Source organism: Engystomops pustulosus, chromosome 4 (genome assembly GCF_040894005.1).
Source record: "Engystomops pustulosus chromosome 4, aEngPut4.maternal, whole genome shotgun sequence".
In the NCBI taxonomy this organism is placed as follows: Eukaryota; Metazoa; Chordata; class Amphibia; order Anura; family Leptodactylidae; genus Engystomops; species Engystomops pustulosus.
Genome location: NC_092414.1, coordinates 86,873,094 through 86,893,481, shown reverse-complemented (window position 1 = coordinate 86,893,481; position 20,388 = coordinate 86,873,094). Strand labels below are relative to the sequence as shown.

General features: G+C 40.2%; 2 protein-coding genes across 5 annotated transcripts in view; one reads left to right on the top strand and one right to left on the bottom strand.

Moving 5' to 3' along the window:
• The window catches only part of LOC140126762 (uncharacterized protein C3orf20-like), a 29,119-nt gene extending 22,086 nt beyond the window's left edge, over positions 1-7,033 (top strand). The window contains exons 15-18 of the mRNA XM_072146593.1: positions 133-448; positions 1,255-1,371; positions 3,505-3,647; positions 6,140-7,033. Of these exons, the coding sequence (XP_072002694.1) occupies positions 133-448; positions 1,255-1,371; positions 3,505-3,647; positions 6,140-6,173 (610 nt within the window). The 3' untranslated portion in view covers positions 6,174-7,033. The remainder of the gene's footprint in view (positions 1-132; positions 449-1,254; positions 1,372-3,504; positions 3,648-6,139) is intronic.
• Positions 7,034-14,349: 7,316 nt separating this feature from the next.
• VEZT (vezatin, adherens junctions transmembrane protein) overlaps positions 14,350-20,388 on the bottom strand; it is a 41,135-nt gene continuing 35,096 nt past the window's right edge. For all 4 annotated transcript variants that reach the window (XM_072146589.1, XM_072146590.1, XM_072146591.1 and 1 more), the window contains exons 9-12: positions 19,005-19,198; positions 18,820-18,920; positions 18,514-18,721; positions 14,350-15,381 (exon numbers count right to left, since the gene is read on the bottom strand). In XM_072146589.1, the coding sequence (XP_072002690.1) occupies positions 14,876-15,381; positions 18,514-18,721; positions 18,820-18,920; positions 19,005-19,198 (1,009 nt within the window). In that variant the 3' untranslated portion in view covers positions 14,350-14,875. The remainder of the gene's footprint in view (positions 15,382-18,513; positions 18,722-18,819; positions 18,921-19,004; positions 19,199-20,388) is intronic.

The following is a 20,388-nucleotide window of genomic DNA, read 5'->3' as shown; positions in this document are numbered from 1 at the left end:
TTATTGGCCTTGTTGCAAATAAATGTAGATTATTCTTTAAATAACATGACTTTTCAACCAACAGAAATAACCATTTTCTTATTTCATGTCTGCATTTTATCTTTTCATTTGTTTTTTGTAAAAATCCTATAGGACCCATGCAAGTCCTTCTGCTCCGCGAATGTCTTTAGAACAAGAGCCAGAGAAACTTTGGCAGAGCTCACATTGCACCTGCCCTGTTGTCTTACAAAAAGTGTTGCTGGGTGAAGAAAGCAGTTTCTGTAGGTGTAGTAGTCATCAGATTCCCTATGTGACAGACTTGGAGTTTGACCAACTGATAAACAATACCTCATCCTTGGAGCAAGTCATTGTAGTGTGTGTTGTGTCATCCCTGCGCTCTGACATTATTGGGATGCTAGACCAGGTATATGAAAAGAGGAACCGCTATAGAAGTATGCCATGCATGCAGGTAAGCTGCTCAAATAAATTGTAAATGGCAGCAATATATGGTGTGAATTCTGTCATAGGAGATTCATTAACTGCAGTTTTTTTTAAGTATACTACTTATCCAGGGGTATTTTATATACATATCTTATCTCCTATATTATATACAAACTTCTTGTTTAAAGGGAACCTGTCACTTAAACTAAACCACACTAACTAAACATATCTTTGAATATTGTTGTTCCCCATGCCTGAAAAGTTCTGTTTGTAACTTTGACACACCATCTATGCAAATGACCCCATGTGAGTCCAATTATCATCTTTCCTCTGAGCTTTGTCCAACATATTCATGTCCTTTCTGCTTAGCCACACCTCCTCATTCTCCTCGCTGAAGACAATTCCTAAAGAGAGGAGTGAGCTGAGTTAGCCTCTCTCTCAATATCCTCACTCACCCCTTCCTCTGGAATTCTCTTCAGGGAGTCACACACTAAATTATGTAGTAGAGCTGAGTTCACTGAGCTTAAGAGAAAGCAGGCGCCATTTCAATCAGGAAGCTGAGCTAGAAGAACACGAATATGCATAAATGGTGAGCCAACTGTACTAATGAACGGTGGAACTTCTCAGGCATGGAGAGGAAGAATATAGGGATAGTTATATTGCTGTATAATAGCAGTTGTAAAAGATATGTTTAGTTATTTTGAGTTAGTTTAACTGACATGTTCCTTTTAAATTGTGAAGGCTTTGTTTTTGTTGTAATTGCATAGAAATACAGATAGTTTCTGTGGTTATACAGTTCATATGCCTGTATACTTGATATAATATGTGTTACAGAACCGGTTGGATTCTTTCCGTCTATTAAAGTATGACATCAGCACATGCAGTATTGTCACAGATCAGAAACAACCTTTGCTGGTCCAGAGACACAATGTGGCTCCGGGAATGATCTTGGTAAGTATACAGTTTTATTTGTATATCCTATGTATATGTTATATGTAATATATATATATATATATATATATATATATATATATATATAGTATAATAATCTTTATATAGCACCATCGTGTTACATAGCAATTTACCTTCAAAACTTTTGATAAAAATATGTACCCAATTTTTAGGACTGAACTGCTACATAATGGGGCACATTTACTTACATTTACTCACACTTACTTCCATTCGCGTTCCAGCGGCGGCTTCTCCGACAAGCGTTCGGGTCTTCCGGCGATTCAAGAAGGTCCTGCGCCCGATGTCCTCCAGGTGTCGCTGCTGCGCCGAGGTCCGCCGAGGTGCGTTGGAGTTCACTGATCTCTTCCTGGTGCATGTAAGTATGGCGCGTGCGACCAATTTTTAAATACAGCGGTTTTCCGACAGCTGCGCCCCCCGATTTCCGTCGCATGCAACCCGGCTCGATTGCACCAAAATCCGATTGCGCGCGCCAAAATCCCAGTGGAATTCAGCGCAAAACGGAAAAAATACCAAAACCCAACGGAAAAACGTGAATCGGGCCGTTAATAAATGTGCCCCAATGTATATCATCTACTGAAGTATAGGGGGCACATACAGTGTATGAATGAACTCTGGATGGCAGTGCAGTCCTTCATCAGTCACAGCCAGCTCAGCAGCCATGATTATGGAGCCAGCATGTAGAGCTGTGTTCTTCGATTTCCTTTTATGTACTTTAATTGCTTTGCAATGTTTTCCTATTGTTTCTGTTTACCAACGCCTTTTCATGGTCCATATAAAATGTAGGTTGTGTTTACTAAGCCTTTGTTAATTCACATTATGTGTCCTCAGTACTGTTTTGATGGACACTGCATAGCTATTTTTTACACTTTTATGTGCGTACCACGTTTGTATATGAAATTCACAGACTATATAAGCTGCCATAAATTCACAGGCTCATCACATAGAGTGAGCACACTGCATACTTCAGTGAGGGAACTAATGTTTGGATGTCATCCAGCAGAAATTGTCTTGGAAACTTTGTTGACTATGGGCGGAGAAAAGAGGTTTAGCTGTGTTGACCTTGTTTGCAGTCCCATTGTGGTCAACTTGCATTGTTAAGACCTAGTTCAAGCAAGGATACATATAAAAAATGGCATAGAAATTGAAAAATAATCACTTAAGCAGCAAGGAGTGCTAATATATTGTCTGATACCTGTAGTTGTGTACAGCAAGTTTCTTGATTTAATATAATTTAATAAGGGTCAATGGAGGCAACCATGGGGATCCAGTTGGTTTGTGTGACCACATTTTCCAGCACCATATTGAGTTTTGATGATGTCAGTTCTAGTCTGACCACATTTTATGAATACTGTCCTGTATTTCATATATGCTGTGATTTAGGGCTTATTCAGATCGGCGTGTCCACTGCACTTCTGCAAAAAACGCCTAGCAATAAACAGACTGCATACAGATGCGTTTTTTTTTTTGGGCGTGCCCCCATTCACTTCTATGGAGGTTCATGGTCTGCATGTGAGAAAAAAAATAGTGAATGCTACCATTTTTTCTCACTGTCCGTACATACCTAAACATAATGGCTATGTGAACATATCAAGTTCTAACATCATTGATTGGGAGCAGGAAAATAAATACAACGGTCCTGACTTAATTGTAACAACACCCATTAATAGATAGAATAGAAGGTTCGGCATGTCGTTCAGCCCAGTGGTTTGAGGATTGGTACTGAAAATCCCACCAATGCACAGAGTGACAGCCTAAAATCTAAAGCCAGTTGCCCATGAGTGTGTTTGGTCATACAGATTCGCTTTGTGCACTTGAAAGATTTACCGGACCAAGCCCAGAGTCACGGACATGGTGAATGTGCCCAATAGAAGCCTATGGGGCCATGAGGTAGCCACAGTTTTTGGTAGAAGCTAAGGTAGGATCAAATAACCTTTCTCTGTAAAATGCAGACTTAGTAAAATTTCCTGTGATGTTGTCCACTCCACTGTTGGCAGACAATGTAAGGACTCTACATAGATTTATTTATTTAACCATTTATCCCAGAGATATTCAGCCCTTGTGACAGATATTATTATATTATTATTATTTATTTCCTGTTTTTTTTCCCCCCAGATGTATATTTGTGGCAGGCTGGTGTTTGCAAACTATATTTTTAATGGATACAGCAGATCAATCAAAGACCTTCTGAAACAGATCATAAAATCTCGGAGCGACTACAAAACAGGATGCTATTTACCTAAAGATTTCAAATTTAGGTAGTAATCATTTCTTCAAGTAATATCTTATGCCGTATTCATTCTGAAAAACTCCCTATAATGTAATGTGCTGTGCTACACACACTGAGCATGTGACAATGGTTTAGGGTTATATCTTTATAGATTTGTATGTTATCTATATGAGTTATATTATGACAGTGCGGCAGATGTCTGATATTCATACAATGAAGGGTATGTTTTTCCAATGTGTGCCTCTTTACCTTGTATACTATAGTCATCTGTCCTTTGGCTTGCTGCAAAAGGTATTGTTTAAGAAGTGCAAAGATCAGAGATGTTGCATCTTGACCTGGAGGTATCTAATATTGCCTATGGTAGAGTCACAATGTGGCTCAAAGTGAAAGACAGCAGGTGGCACATTACTCCAGTCATCCATAGATCACAGTGACTGAAATCTCAATTACATCAATACGTACTCAGCTTGTTATATTGTCCCCACTAAGACAACAGCTTTGTGCTACCCGTGGTGTGTACAGCCTGGAATGCTTTGTGCGCTACCAGATGTTTAATGTAGTTTGTACTTGTAAGTGTGTTCACACTGCTAGGAGAAGAATGACATGCAAATAATACTATTAGCTCTTGAATATGTCAACCACTTCCTAAGATTCATTCCATGAACCCATAGAAATACATGGGACTTGTGCTATCCCTTGAAAGAATAACTAGTACATGGTTGTGTGCATATAGCCTTTCATACAGAGCCGGAATAAGATTGGTGGGGGCCCCTGGGCCAAAAATTCTGGTGGAGGCCCCTACTGAATATAGCATACATACACGTCCTCCTGCTAATTATCCACTATCTCCCAGTAATACATCTATTACAGCCCCCCCCCCCCAGTAATACAGAACATTTATATACAGCTGCCTCTGCCCCAGTAATACATCTATATACAGAAGCCAACTCCCCAGTAATTTGTACATCTATATACAGCCGCCTCACCACCCAGTAATACATCTATATACAGCCTCCCCATCCATAACACATCTATATACAGCCGCCAAACCTGTCCCGGAATACATCTATGTACAGCCGCCAACCAGCCAGTAACACATCTATATACAGCTGCCTAACCCCCAATAGTACATCTATAGAGCTGTCTCTCCCCCAAATAATACATATATATATATATATATAAACCTGCCCACTGCTCAGTACACCCACCTTCTTCCCAGTACACCAGCCCTCTGCCCAACACAGGTAGCCCCTGCCCAGTACAGCTAGCCCCTGCCCCTGCATCTATATCCATCTTCAAATAAAATAATAACATTGAACTCACCTTTCCCCGTTCCCCCATGCGCGCTGAGCCCCTTCTCTCCTGGCGCAGATGGTGCAGTGTGTGATGACACTTCTCCGCATGCATTAGCACACCAACATCCTGTGAGCTCTGTGGACTGACAGAGCAGAGAACGTATTGCTCCCTGCTCTGCCATAGACAGAACTACTGAGAGCCGCATCTGGATCAGGACATATAATGGGCGATTCGGACAGCCGTGCAACAGCCTGAATTGCCTGAATTTGGTGGGGGCGTCTTTAAGGGCAAAGTGGTGGAGGCCCTGCTTACAGGGATAGGTGTGTTAGCTGAGCTAATCCTGAAAGACAGATTGTGTTCAGTCACAGGCCACATGTACACAAGATATGTATGTGTGATGGTGGAAGAATAGTCAGCAGGCATTTGTCTGTATTGTAGAGGACATGGACTTGGAGACTTGCAGAGACTCCAAATGCAGATTTCAGAACAAAAAATAATGATTTCAACTGGCCCAATCCTTTTTTCTTAAGGGGTCTAGTAGCAGATTATTCTATTTCCTTAATAAAAACATGTTGCACCATTGAACTGAGCAAGTATGCATATGTTGAAGTTGGGAATACTATCTGGTGTTCAAAATAATGTTTGCCATATGTGGCATGAACTTACCCATAGTCTACATTAAGACATCTAGCATATATAGAACAGGAGGTATGTATTTAGGATCAAGAATAATATTTCTTCCAGGAAGGAGAAGCAGAAGCAGAAGCACCTTATCTAACATTTGCTTATGGGAAATGTTTTATTTATCTATTCCTCGATGTATAGTCCCCATCTTTTGTTAGGCCACTGGCTGTACAACAGATACTGTGAATATCATGTAGATGTCCCCATGTAATGGAATATTAATTTTATAAAGACACGTGGAGTATTCATCTTTTGATATAACTGGAACAAGTATTGAGCAAGTCTCTCCAAGGTATTGTAAATTGTAGACACTGTTATTTCTGTATATATAGATGCATAATCAGTTCACCTCATTGTAACTGATTCTAATTTAATGTGAATGGTTATATCTGGAACAAGCAGGCTTAGGAAGAAGTATTTATAGAAATTACACTTAAGATTGCTCAAGTGACAGCAGCGCTAAGGATATTCATCAGTCTAGTCAGAAGTGACTGAATCATATGGCACGAGTTTAACTTCTGTCTTGTCCTCTTACCACAGGTTGCTCCATGAAATAAGCAAAAATCAGCAGTAAAATGCACAAACATGAAGCAGGATAAAACAGTGTCCTGAAATATCACAAACTGCATTCTGATGGAAGCTATACATGAGTGAAGAAATCTTAATATTATAAATGTTATTTTTATTTTTAAAGGAGCTTGTCATGAGCATTTAGCCCACAAACTGTAAGCAACCTGTTATCCAGGATAGTATCAGAACCGCAAGTATCTCCTTCTATATCCTGAGCGATTCAGCATTACACTACGAACTTTGAACTTTACATACAAATGACCTAGGGAGTTACTGGGGTGAAAAAAAATCTTATAAGCCTTACCCCTCCTGGTCTGTGGGCCCAAATCCTCATGACAGATTCCCTTTAAAATAGACAATTTGTATGTAATTTACTTGTCTTGTCATGCACAGTACATGATGTCTTTGGGGAATGGGTCAATATGGGGCTAACCGGTCATCATAATAGAAAAAGAATCAAGTATTTTAAGACATTTTCCGGCGTCAAAATCTCAGCAGGAATTTTTTGTCCACTTCAGCTTGTGCGTCGCATTAATACACAGTTATACATGGCATTACAGACATGTCATGTTAACTTTATTGCAAAACCACAGTATATGCAGAAGTTTAAATGATAAAAGCAAAGACTGTGACATAAAATTATAACATTATATCTCATGTATTATTTGTGTTATGGTGACACCTTGTCAAACTGGGCCGTACCTTCACTGTACCTCCCTGCTCATTTCTATTCTACACTGAAAATCAATTAAATAAAGTGTTTTTTCTCATATTTGGTAGCCATTTAATATTTACTCCAGCCAATCAATGGTTTCTATTGCCCATACTTTACATGGATTGTGCCCAAAAATCAGAATTTTATATGGTTGGAATTTTAAATTGAAGGTAAACCTCTTCCATTTTTCTTTCTCAAACTATCCCCTACCCTGTTATTTCCAGTCCCACATAGGAATTTTAACATCTTGTACCCCCATTTGAAGGTAGTGGTGGTCTAGCATATCTGCTTCTACTCTTTTCCCCTTTATGGCACTGCTGTCGCTAGGCAAGCATCCAGTTTGATTATACTGTATCCTGGTGTGCCATAGTAGATTGGCAGCACATGATCTACATTATATTCAGGCATAAGTACAAGAGTGTTTGAGAGGATCCTAATGAGCAAACTCCAACAGATCTACAACTTAAGGAGCAGTTGTCTTAGTTGGACACCAACTTCAAGGTTACGGTAGACCTTCTGCAACTCATGTATGACTTCAGCACGCCTCTATACAGGAAGTCTGTCAGCATTTTCTTTCATTGGTAATCATTGAAGGTGCATAAGCTACAAGTAAGATGACATATTGGACTCATAAGCAGGGGCGTAACTACAATGGTAGCAGCCATAGCAGCTCCTATGGGGCCCACATTGTCATGGGGCCCCCTAATCCCACCTGACATACTAAAACATGGAGGATGTGCACCATTATATACATATTATACTGCACAACTTACAGCATAATATGTATATAACAGGTCGCACCTTTCACACTACACAATATGAATCGGCAGCTCAGATAAGAAATTATAGCAAAATGACAGACTTAAGTCTAACCTAACAACAAATTTTGTACTTTTGTGTGTAGGCAATAAAACATGGTAATCCCTCATCTTTGGGTTATATAGATATCTGGTCACAAAAATAAACACTGTACATGATAATATATGAAGGCACCAACAGCCATATACCATGTAAGTAAGATATGTGAATAATGGGAGCATTACTGGTCTGAACAAGAAATAATAATGTATTGATCTCCGGTTTCCTCATTCTGTCTGCAGACAGGAAGCATTTTTACAGCTTGCCAGCTCAGCCTTTATACACACGTGTAAGTCAGCTATGACATGTACAATGGTTACTCAATGTTAGTTTCTACTTCCTCCGTCACTGGCACTTTAAGATCATAGTAGGTCAGGGGAACCACATAGTGAAATATTTGCTCTGCATGACTAGCATCAACTTTATATTGTGCAATGAGGGATCTCACATGATATCATGTCTTCACATTGTGATGGCATACTTGCATGATTTTACAAATACATAACGACAAAGTATTTCAACGCTTAGGGTGATGCCACACATGGCGTTTTCGGGCCATTTTTAAGCATGCGTTTTCAGTCCGTTTAAAAATGCAGCAGTTTTTTACCTTTTTTTTACCGTTTACCATGCGTATGGCTGCTTACAACCTGTTTATCTATTAAGATAATTGGGGAAAAATGGACAAAAACTGATCCTTTTTAAAAAAAAACGGATGGGTTTTAAAATGCACGTGTTTTTAAACAGACTAAAAACTCCATGTGTGGCATCACCCATAGGCCGGTGACAGAGGGGTCAATTAAACTTTAAAACTCATTTTTTTATTACTATTATTTCTATTAACTCTGGAGGGTCTAATCACTACTACCGTATATAAGTTGACCCGATTATAAGCCGAGGTCCCTAATTTTGCCACAAATAACTGGGAAACGTATTGACACGAATATAAGCCTAGGGTGGGAAATGCATTGGTCACAGCCTCCTCCAGTAATGAAATTAGTATTGGGAAAACTAAAGAACTAGTTATTGATTTTAGTTATTGAAAAAGAGTGATTTCTGTCTTGCTGTCTGCACAGATGAGCTTGTATTCGAGCAAGTCTCTAAATATAAGTACTTGGGGGGGGGATCTATGTAGATGTGAAATTTGAATGGCACTTTCATGTTAATCAACAGGTGAAGAAATTTCAAAGCAGGTTGTACTTCTTGCGCTCTCTAAGATCCTTCAATGTTTGTAGTCGCTTGTTATGTAGTTTGTAATGTAGTTATGTAGTTTTTATCGATCACTGCTGGAAAGGGTGTTATTTTTTTGCGGCCTCTGCATGGGGTACAGGAATCACAATTCATGATAGGTCTAGACTATTCGGGTTCGACTGTGGCACTTAACGGGTTACCTGCTGTAATTGGTGTTAGCATTGACCACGGCCGTTAGAGGTGGGTGTCAGCTGTGTTATGCTGCCGACATCCGATGGGCATGGAGAGATCTCAGCCCGTGAGCTCCCTCCTTTCCCTTCCTCCCAGCACCACAACGTTATAGTTGGTTGTGGTGCGCAAAGGGGTTAAGGATGGTTACAGACCAAATTTCCTTGTCTTTGTGCTTGTATCTTTCTCTGTTTTTCTCCTCCTGACCAAGAAAACCTTTGTCTATGTCCACTATTATTTCTACAAACAAACTGATTAAGTATTCACTACTCAGAATTACCTGCATCTGAGGGTGCAGTCTCACGGTGTGTTTTTAAGTGCATTGCAAAGCACAGTTTTAAAACACATTCGTGTAAGCAGCTGTAAAAATGTTAGCACAGCTGCTTACACTTCCAGAAATGTAAAGAAATTAATTCAAACCAGCCAAACGTATGGTAACATGCAAAAACACATGCGGTTTGCTTTAGTTGAGATTGTATGAGCTGACCAGGTTCAAAGCAGCCAAACGCATGGTAAACATTAAAAAGTGCATGTCATAAAGGTGCTGCCACACGTAGCGTTCTTGGACCATTTTAAAGCATACGGCCAAAGAACGCAGCACCCTAAGTGATGACTTTTTACAATGGCTAGAAGAACCCACATCTCAACACCATTGTACAAGCACCCCTTCTTCCTTATAGCTTGTAAACTCTGGCATGTAGGGTCCCAATTCCCATTGTTGGATCTAATTTTTATTTCATTACGCTGTTTGTACTCTGCATGTACCTCACAATTTATAAAGTGTTGATGAATATGAAGGTGCTATATAAAGATTTAGGGACCCAACAATAAGTGGATAAAAAAAGCTTAGCAGGGTTGTGTATGCCAGCCCTCTGAGGTGCCACCTAGATGCTATATATTCTTGGGCTATGCAGTTCCAACATAGCTTGAATATTCCCAGACCACCTTTTTAGGCTAGAATAAAAAAATAAGAGATTGGGCCAACAAAACCAGTTCAAATCCTGGTTTAGCAGTTTGAAAAATCTGGGGTGAACTCTCATAGAAAATGCTTTTTAAATGAACATTGCAAGACAGCCAACCAAATCACTGGTTTTGGTTCATCTCTGAGAGATTCGCTTTGTGTGGAGCAGAGTTCCCTAGGAGGTGCACATCCATTGGTATTGAATGGTTTCAGGAGACCAGCAAATGGAAACAAAAAGCCAGTGTTGATGGGGTTGGGGGCACCACTCTTTTGACTCTTGTCAATGCAGAGGAGATATCATAGAGAGTTTCAACCCAAGATGGGATGACTGGGCCCAGGCCTTTAAGTATTGGAGATAGGAGATGCCGATGAACGCCACATCACATGCATATTTTGTGCACAGTAGGTACACAGAGCCGGAAATAGAATAGAGATAGAAAAAAATGGTGATGTCTCAATAAAAGAATAAACACAAGACAATAACAGGTAAAATGCACACACTGATGCCACAGCGTCTAGAGGCTCTCTGAGTTACAAGGCAACAGGTTACATATTTAATATACACTTTATCTTTCTATATCACTTTAACTTGAAGACACACTCAGCATACAATATAATACAGTGGGGGACATCTTTCCACTGCCTGTCAGATTTTTCATTGTGGCTTGGTCACTAATAAATCTGACCAATGTTTTTATAGTGGTTTGCATTAGTGGAGACAATGATAAAATTTTTGGGTAGAGCGCTTATGTTGATTCATGAAATGCTCCTTGTGACTTTTTAATGCCCAAAAAAAAATCTCCTGATAAAACTCCTCCACTGTATTTCTGCAGTATGTAGATTGGCTGTTCCTCCCTGTACGTGTGCTGTACTGCCCTTTACCTACGGCACAATCTCTGGTCTGTACAAGGCTCTGAATAAAAAAAAAATATTCAAAGTATAAAGTAAGTTCCTATTGTGTAAAATAATAAGTGACCTAAATTATTTGTTTTTAGTGTTAGTTTAGCAGCCCTTTGTTGGCACAGAAAAGTAGGCTTTTTGTTGGACAGTGCCATTTTGTCGTTGTTGTCCGCATTGCCTAGGAAGAACAGGAGACTATTATTTCTCCTTCTTAATGAGTTCACCCCACACAACCTCAGTGTGGCGATTTCCCTCCATTCTGGTCACATCCTGCACTTTCCTTCTCCTTTATTAAGATGGTAGGAGAGAAGGGTGTTCACAAAAATGCTGTTTAGTGTGATCCAATACGTCTAGGCCTGTGTCTCTGAGCCCATACAGCTCCTTGGCAGAATTACAATTACAAAAGCTTCTAGATCCTGGCAGTGGATAAGAGAATACATTGTTAAAGTATGTCAAACGAAATAATAGCCAATGCTACCCTGACTTACTGCTTCATGAAGAGGCCGGAAACCCCTTCCTTTGTGTGTCTGTGGGATTGTGAATCTGAAGTGTACGGATATGTTCTTGCCCCCCAAAAAGTTACTGCTACTCTGCTCTACTTTTCATTAGTTTTCATTCATGTGGCCCATTATTTTGTATTTTGCAAATTACATTGGAAATCAGCAATGTAAGAGTTACCGGTATGTTTTTCCATGGATGTAGAAATCTTTCTATTAATACTTAACAGCAACCTTTATTATAAAAAAAACCATGAATATTAACTATATTAGAAGAATAAGCATAAAATTTGGGTGGAGCGTCTGTATGGATTCTGTGACAGTTATCAGACTAAAAGGACCATGAAGTAAAGATCTAGAAACGTTTAGCAGGGTCCTAAGTTCTTCTGTATCACGATACAAGGTTAACCTCACACAACTTTGTATAGGTTTTGGGCACAAAAACAACTGTACTATATGGTCCGTGGTTTGCAGCATGACAGGCAATGGCGTATGAGCACCCCTCACGCACCCAGTACAATAATAGAAGACTGCACGCGCTGTAAACTCGGACATAGTTATTCGGCATGGGCAGTCGGCTCACATGCAAGACTACGGAAACAACAGCCCCGAGCATAAGCCAATAGAAGAGACTGGTGACATGTGCCAACTATAGAAACAACTGCCGTGTGAGGGTAGCCTGAAGAAAGAAAATATATATTATCAAACTATATTAACTATATATATCTATTTACCTGCTTACTTAAAGGAAATCGGTCACCTTGGATATGCCCCACAAATGTTATTCTCTTAATAAAAACCTTGTTCTATACTTGGAAATGCATTCTTTTTAACAAGATGGAATAAAGCCTTGTGGGAGGCAAACTCTATGATCTCCACTGCTACTGATGACCAACTGCTTGAAAATGGCTACATTGAGCTAGCCGAAACGTAGCTTTGTATCCACATGTGAATAAACACTTTTTGGATTAGGACAACGGAGTGCGGCTGCCTTATCTTTTGGACTTGTCATAACCAAATATCCATTGTCATCCTGATGGAGGGAAAAAAATCAGCCTCTTAAAATTAGACCAATTATTTCTAGAAAAGACTAAAAAGAGAAGCAAAGTAGAACTGGGAAATGAAAGGCATTGTTCTGAGCCCTTGAGATACTTTTCATACTGATGACCTATCCTTAGGCTCCCTGCATACAAGCATTGGGCGGATTGATTATTAAGCAGGCTTCTTGTGCCATTTTTTTTTAAACTTATCAGCTTGATAAATGTGGGATACAAGGTGTTCATGTCTCACAATTCACAATTTTTTGTGCAATTAAGAACTTCCTATTCCGGGAGGGGACTGAAGTGAATTTGTGCCTAATTCTGCAACTTTTCGAAAAGTTGCACTTCATAAATCTGTCCGCCAGACATCAATTCACTTGATAAATCTGGCTTAAATAGGCTAAAGGGAAACGTGGAGTATGTGGGCAAATGTGGTAAAAAAAAATAAATAAAAATTATTCTGCAACATTTGTATGCCAGAAAACAGACATAACTACAAAGATAAATTCAGTTTTCCTCTATACACCGATTCAAATTCATTACAACTGACTCACGCACCTATTCCTGATCGCATTTGCGGCTCAGGTATTCTTTTGTACTTTATGCGGCATGTGGATGGACATCGTGCACCGGCGACCCATGACCCGGAAGTGTCTGTGTAGAGGTAGGCTTATTATAGGGACATGCTTGATATAGTACGTACAGCCTCATGCATCTGTCTTCATTCACTGTATAAGTCCTTGGACCCAGAGGCAGTGAGAACAGGTGTTGATTGAAGGGTCTTTTTGTGGGTACTACACCAACATTAGCTTTCTTACAACTTTAGGTACATAAACACATTTACCATAAACATATTTTAGTGGTATGTTTACACTACAAAGTAAATGTAATTTTACAAAGTTGTATCCACATGTTACACAAGCAGGAAAAGGAATTCAAACTTTATTTCTTGATCAGGCTTGTGGTTCTGTGATCTACAGAATAAGAGATGGAGCTTCAGTTGGGAAATATGCCGATACAGGACAGATAATGGCTGCTGGTCACATGTTCACATCACATGTCCTGCACCCGTCTGGGCGGGTCATGTGATCATCACTAAGTTTGGCTGTAGTAGGTTGCAGTGCATCCAGTATGCCAGATGTTGTGGTGAGACGTCATCTCAGTGAGGTAATGCACAGGGATGGCAGTTACACATCATTACTATGGTAACAGTGCAGGACAGTCTGTTACATCATCATTGGGAGCAGAGCATAAAAGAGGGAGGAGGAATTACTGAGAACTAAAGGATCATGGGACTTGTAGTTTCCAGTGGCGGCCATCTTGGTGATAACTCCACCTTAGAGAGGCCATAACATTTTGTGAATCAAAATTAAACTATTTAGGCTCCATTTTGTGACTAATGACATTGAGTTTTGTTACATTCATTTATTTATAGCATCATGGGTTTTTGTATCAGACATTCATATTCCCTGAATACCTCTTTAACTTTCATGTAAGCTGCCTCTTTTAGTTCACAATCGATCTGAAAGAGGAGATTCTCATCTTTAATGACACCAAAAGCATGTTACTACTGCTATGGGACAGAAGATAGGTGGTATGAAGTGACGCTCCCCCTGCAGCCTCTAAACTTGACACAGCTCTTATTCTCTGATCATTTCTAGTTGTCTTTGGAGATGAATTTTCCTAGGTAAAGAGGGAATTCTAGAATGGACTTTTCATACATAATAGTAGTTTGAAGGGGTCTTGTGTATATGTAACGGGGAAAAAAAAATGAAGCTGAATTCTCATACAGGTTAAGGTTTCTGGTGGTGTTTTATTATAAAATTACATTCTAAGCTTAGAGAAGTGAAATAGTTTAAGAAATATAGTAGAATCACAAAGGAACAATGTCATCTGCCAGTGCACACTGGACAGAAAGCCAATGTGGCATTAAAACCAGGCCGAGTAAAAGAATAAATCAGCCTGTCTAAAAAGCAAGACAGCCAAAGAGGAACACAATGAAAACACATTGGATCTCTGTTTTAATAAATAACATTAAATATTAAAATAACCCCAAATTTTTTAGGCAGCTGCATTGATTTTACAATGAGCACATAGTGTAGATTGCCTTCCGTGAGTCTATGGAGCCATAGGTGTCTTCAGTGAAAGGACCGCACTAAACAGCAGTAGTCAGACTCTTGTAAGACATGGAGGAGGGCTCATTCGCTGCACAGCTGGATACAGCCAACAATCCAGGCACAGAGGATAGTAAATCACCACGTTTAACCCTACTCTGCCCTTACAGCAAGTTCAATGGCTTGTCCTTGACCCTCTACTTGGTCATTCTTCATTTTCTGAACATTTGTCTTCATTTGCTTCATCTCCATCACAAGTATTGCTTCTCTCAGTCTCATCTTCATCATTGCCCCATTCATCGCCAAAAGTCTGCTCTTGCAGGAAAGTAAATGTAAGTGATCGGGCCGCTGCTTGTGCTGCAAGTCCAGACGCAAAGTGTATATCTGATGCCTGGTGAATTCGAGCAAGCCTCTCCTTGATGGAGGCAGGTAAGACAGTCCTGGGTGCAGGACATGGAGGCTCTACCTTTTCTTTAGTAGTTTCTTGTCCAGGATCTTCCAATAGCCGAAACGTTTCAGTCTCTGTTTGATCCCAATCAACCTCTGCGGTCTCATGAAAAATTGCCTCTTTATATGAGGCTTCTGTTCCATTTACCTCCCTGTGGATTTCTTCATCTAACTTTTGTGTTATGGCTGTGGAGTCTGTATCAGAGACTGGAGGCGAGATAGGATTATCGGCTATCTCCATTTGTGATAAAGGTCTTATTACAGCTTTTGAGGAGGAAGGAAAAAAAAAAAAAGGAAAAAGGTGATTAACGATTTCAATTTTTATGCTTTCCATTCATTAAACTACAGCAGCAGGCAAAAAGATATCATAATCAATGAGTGATAAAACATTAACTATTCCTATGCTGGGATCTTACAGTAAAAATTATTAGAAGGAGGGAAAAACAACACAGAACAAACATCACCAGATCTGTGCCTTCTAGTAACATTGCTGCAATTTATTTAGAATACAGGGAAATTCAGCTTGGCAAGAGCCTGGTCTTTACACTATGCCACTACTGCACCACATATCTACAAACCAAGGAGCAATTTACTGAATAGCAATACCGCTAACTCAGACCTTGCATATCCAGTCTGAAACTCAAGAGATTAGTAAACCACATTAAACGAGATTATTAAACCATCAGCAAGAAATATGTTGCACAAAATATAAATGCAACCAAAGGGGTTCTACCAAGTTATCCAAAGCATAGTGAATAACATCGCAAAGGGGAATGAATGCTGGAGATAGCCAAGTGCTGTCCTCCGCAATTTCTGCACTGCCATGCAGGACACTCTTCCCACCACTCTACTCATTAGGGATAACAAGACCCCTGATCTTGCGACCAGTGAAGATCAAAGCAGATGGACCTTCATCGATCAGTTTGTTATTCCCAAAATTGGTATAACCCATTTTACAAGAGGGACTAACCAAACCCCTGCTGTGCTGCTAAAAAGTGTCAGATGGCATTTATTTCTCTTGCTTATATAAGGCCAACATATTCCACATACATTGCCATTACTGTACCTGGTAGGCCTCACAATCCCCTATCAGTATGGAGCAAACTTCTACAAATGCCATCTCAGTGCTGCAAGGTGTGCCCTGCACATTAGAATTATTAAATTCCTAATTTTTTTTTGTATTCTAGCAAACAGGAAAACAATTAAGACATAATATTTAGTCCCTTAAATTTAAGGCAATCTAGAAGAGTAAAAGCTAAACTTTGGAAAGTCCAGCTTCCCATATATTTAAGCATTGTCAAACTGTAAAGATGACATCTACAGATCTGTACACCCGATTTACAAACAGACCACTGGATTCTGGCAATTTACTGAACTTTAGCTTCAGGCTGCAATAATCAGCTGTAAGGTGTCTGTAAGGAAGCTTTATTATTAATCCATCCCCCCATGACATCCCAAAATTAAAAAAAAATCCAATTGTCACAGGGGCCAAAGAATTCTTAACTGGAGCTACACTTGCAAAATATACCTCTTCCGACTTGCATACAAATTCAACCTAAGAAGAAACCAATAGAATCTATATTGTCTGTAACTCGGGAATTGCCAGTACACTGCAAAAGAGAGTTCAGTCACACACATCCATAGCTCCCAATCATCCCGGATCCAGAGGGACAGTCCCGGATTTCAGTGCAGTGTCGTCAATCGGGTGCAGTGACGTCATTATAACGCGCCTGCAGGGTGCTGCTGTAGTACAGGTTAGACACAGATCCGACCAAAAAAAGCTGATGAATAGCCCCCTATTATACCATATCCAAGTATTAAAAACTAACATTTATTGATAATCCATAAAAAGTTGAAATGAATAGTGAAGTTACACACAATGATAAAAACACAGTGAATTTGTCCGTAGTGTAGTGACAGTCAACACGGTAAACTGGTATGCCCGGGTACACCAGAAATGGAGTTTCCCAATCACTATTGTAGCAGAGTTAGTGAGAGTCAGCCATAGAAGCACTTAAACCTATGACTCACAGTAAGATGTGGTGTCAGGTATGTTAAGAGTAGTGTAGATTTTGTAACAAAAAGTGTCTATTCAGATTGTTATATTAAGCGAAAACCAGGGTTGTCATATAGTCTCTGCTGGAATAGTCCAGAGACTATGGGGGACATTTTTCATAAATGTCCGAGGTAAAACTGTTCTAGTTGCCCATGGGAACCAATCAGAGCTCAGCTTACAATTTCCCACTGCTGTTTATAAAATTAAGCCGAGCTCTGTCTGATTGGTTTCCATGAGCAACTAGAACAGTTCATGTCTCCTATATTTTAGGGTCAGGACAAAACAACGATTAACTGCTATTAAAAACTTACACTAAAGCCCCACAACACGTTTCACAGAGACTTCGACTTCATCAGGATAAAGTCCTAAACCCCTGATGAAGCCGAAGTCTCGGCGAAACATGTCTCGAAACATAATTGGATTTGGTATACTAGAGGGCAGTTCATCAGCTTTCTTGGTTGGATCTGTGTTTAATCTGTCAAGTATTGATACACTTTTGTGAACTGCTGTAGTACAGACACAGTGGAGGAGAAGGCAGGACAACAGTGTGGAATGAGGAAGGGTGAGTACACTTTATATTTATTCAACAAAAGAGGGGCCATAAGAACGGGAGCAGACAAGGGGGCACAATAAGAGGGGGATACAGAAGTTGGGACTATAATAAGAAATGGAGGAGAGGGGGGGGCACAATAAGGAAGGGGAGCAGAGGGGGGGCACAATAAGAAATGGGAGCAGATGGGGGCACAATGAGAAAGGTGAGTAGAGGGGAGGCACAATTAGAAGAGGAGCAGAGACGGGAGGAACAATAAGGAAGGAGAGCAGAGAGGTGGGGTATAATAAGAAAGAAGGGAAGAGAGGGGGCACAATAAGAGAGAGCAGATAAGAGGCATAATAAAGAAGGGGAGCAGAGAGGTTGGCACAATAAAAGGGGGGCAGGTAAGAGGCATAATAAGGAAGGGGAGCAAAAAGGGGGACTAATACTTATTGACAGACAGCCCTCTCTAGAGGCGCAATCACACAAGGATCACACAGTCGATCACGGATTAGGCCCAGTCTTAAGCGTAGAAAGATCAAATATAAATATTACTTTTTTTTTTTCCTAAAAAACTATCAATCATCTCAGGTATAGGATGGGGCATGTACAATGGGAACGGGTGTCTTTAACCCATGCAGCAACCAGCTATGACAAATTTAGCTGGTAAATGTGATGGAAGGTTAGTAGTTATGGTCAGGTCATTATTAAGTCGCCTACAGACGATGATTCCTGGTGTCAAAACTCCAATTTTGGATGAATTGATCTTATTTCAAGGGTTAATCTGCAAAGGTTTGGAATAACACACCATGTTCACTAAACAGCAACTGCTTCCATTTTTGTCTTTCAGCTTCAGATGCCTTTAAGCCTAGGACAGCCTTTAGCTCCTGTAATACTCTCTTAGATTCCTCCCGTTCTCGCTTCTGTCTCGCTCTCTCCTCTGGAGAAAATAAATACACATCATCTCTCCTAAATTCGTCATCTGGAGCTATGTCTTCCACATAGGCCTCAAATTCCTGAAAATAAAAATGGTGGTCATTTCAGTGTGAGAACTGCTGCTGATGCCATGTGGAGGAAAGGAGCAGTCCTGGCTCACAATGTGGTCATACGATACCTGCTCCTCTGGGACTGGATCTTTATCTTCAATGCGTAGTGCAGGAGGCACAATGGGTGTTACAGGACAATGCGAGTTTTCACACGTTGTGCTCGCTGTATCTATGACAAAGAGAAGAGATGGTCCCATAAACCCACAGTTCCCTGCATGATCTGTACTGGAGATGAACGCCAAGTCTGCCATACCTCTCTTTGCGGGAGGTTTTCGGACCATTCTTTCCACCTGGCACAAGGCCTCCTCCCAGCATGTGTTACTGGCCTGCACGTGTGGCTGTATCATCTTGATCTTCTCTTCCAGTATAATGGAAGCCTCAGGTGTCACGCCTTGTGCTTCCTTCAGGGCAGTAAGTTTTTCCAGCTCATCCTCAAGTATTATTACCCTAAGGATGATAAGGAATTAAAACCATGTATGCTGAAAAGTTGCAGATCTCTTTATTATACTGTACATATTCTTTATACCTAGAAGACCAGGCTTCTTATCAGGCTGTACGCATTACAACGTACAATAAACCTTTTAATACCTTCCTATGATAATCTTCAACATAAAAAAGATGCCCTTCATCTCAACACTGCAACATTTATATGCCTTGCAGCAGCATCATAGGCTGTTACACTGTCTCAACCTCCATCTCTGCCCTGCCAGCACTTTCCCCCTCCCTCTGCCTGTTGTACTCTCACTGCAGCAGAGGAAATTTCAACACAAAGGGGTGGGGGGGCTGGAGTATAACAGCCTAGGGGGCTATGGTAATGCCACATTGTCTTTCTGACTAATTGGCATAATTTTAAAAGTGTCTTACCAGTTGGCAGGCATGTCCTTAGGCAATTTCAACTGTCAATTGAGCTGAAAGTTCTCAGATTTGAATCCCCATTTTTACCCCATTACTTTACAATTTTACTCAGTGATCGTCAATGTAATATTCCAGAGTGTGGGCATGGACTCTCTGAGCAGATACATTATGATCCATCTAGTGCTGACAATGTGGTTAGATTATCAGGGTACAAGGTTTATATACACCTTAATTTAGCCTTTGAACATTCACTAGTATCTGACACATAGAAAAAGAGAGAATGATGAGATCCATGACACACAACAACACTCCTCAGCCCTGCTACATCTGAGCTATAACAAACACTGTCAGCCCTGCTAATTCAGCTTTATCACACACACAGTCAGCTCTGCTGTATCTCCTTCCCCTGATATAAAGATATTATCTTGCCTGTAGCTTGTAAATTTACTCTCCTCCCACGTTTTTTCAGCGGGAAATGTGAGAGTCTGTGTGTGAGTGAACTGGTTGCAGAGGGTACTGTAGTGTGAGACAAGAGAACCTATTCATGAGAAAAATCTGTACTGCCCGACCCTAAACTTAGAAGATTAACAGTTGGTTCCTGGAGCAACCGAAATTGTGTACACCAGGACTAATAGAGACAGGTTGGAATTATATCTGTGAAATGCTGTATTTTTGTTAATAACAGTAAGTTAGAGAATGTGTTATTTTGTTATCCTGAGTACATTTAAGAATCTTGTCTTAGCCAAAAGACGGATGTGTTCTACCTTAGTTTTTATTATTGG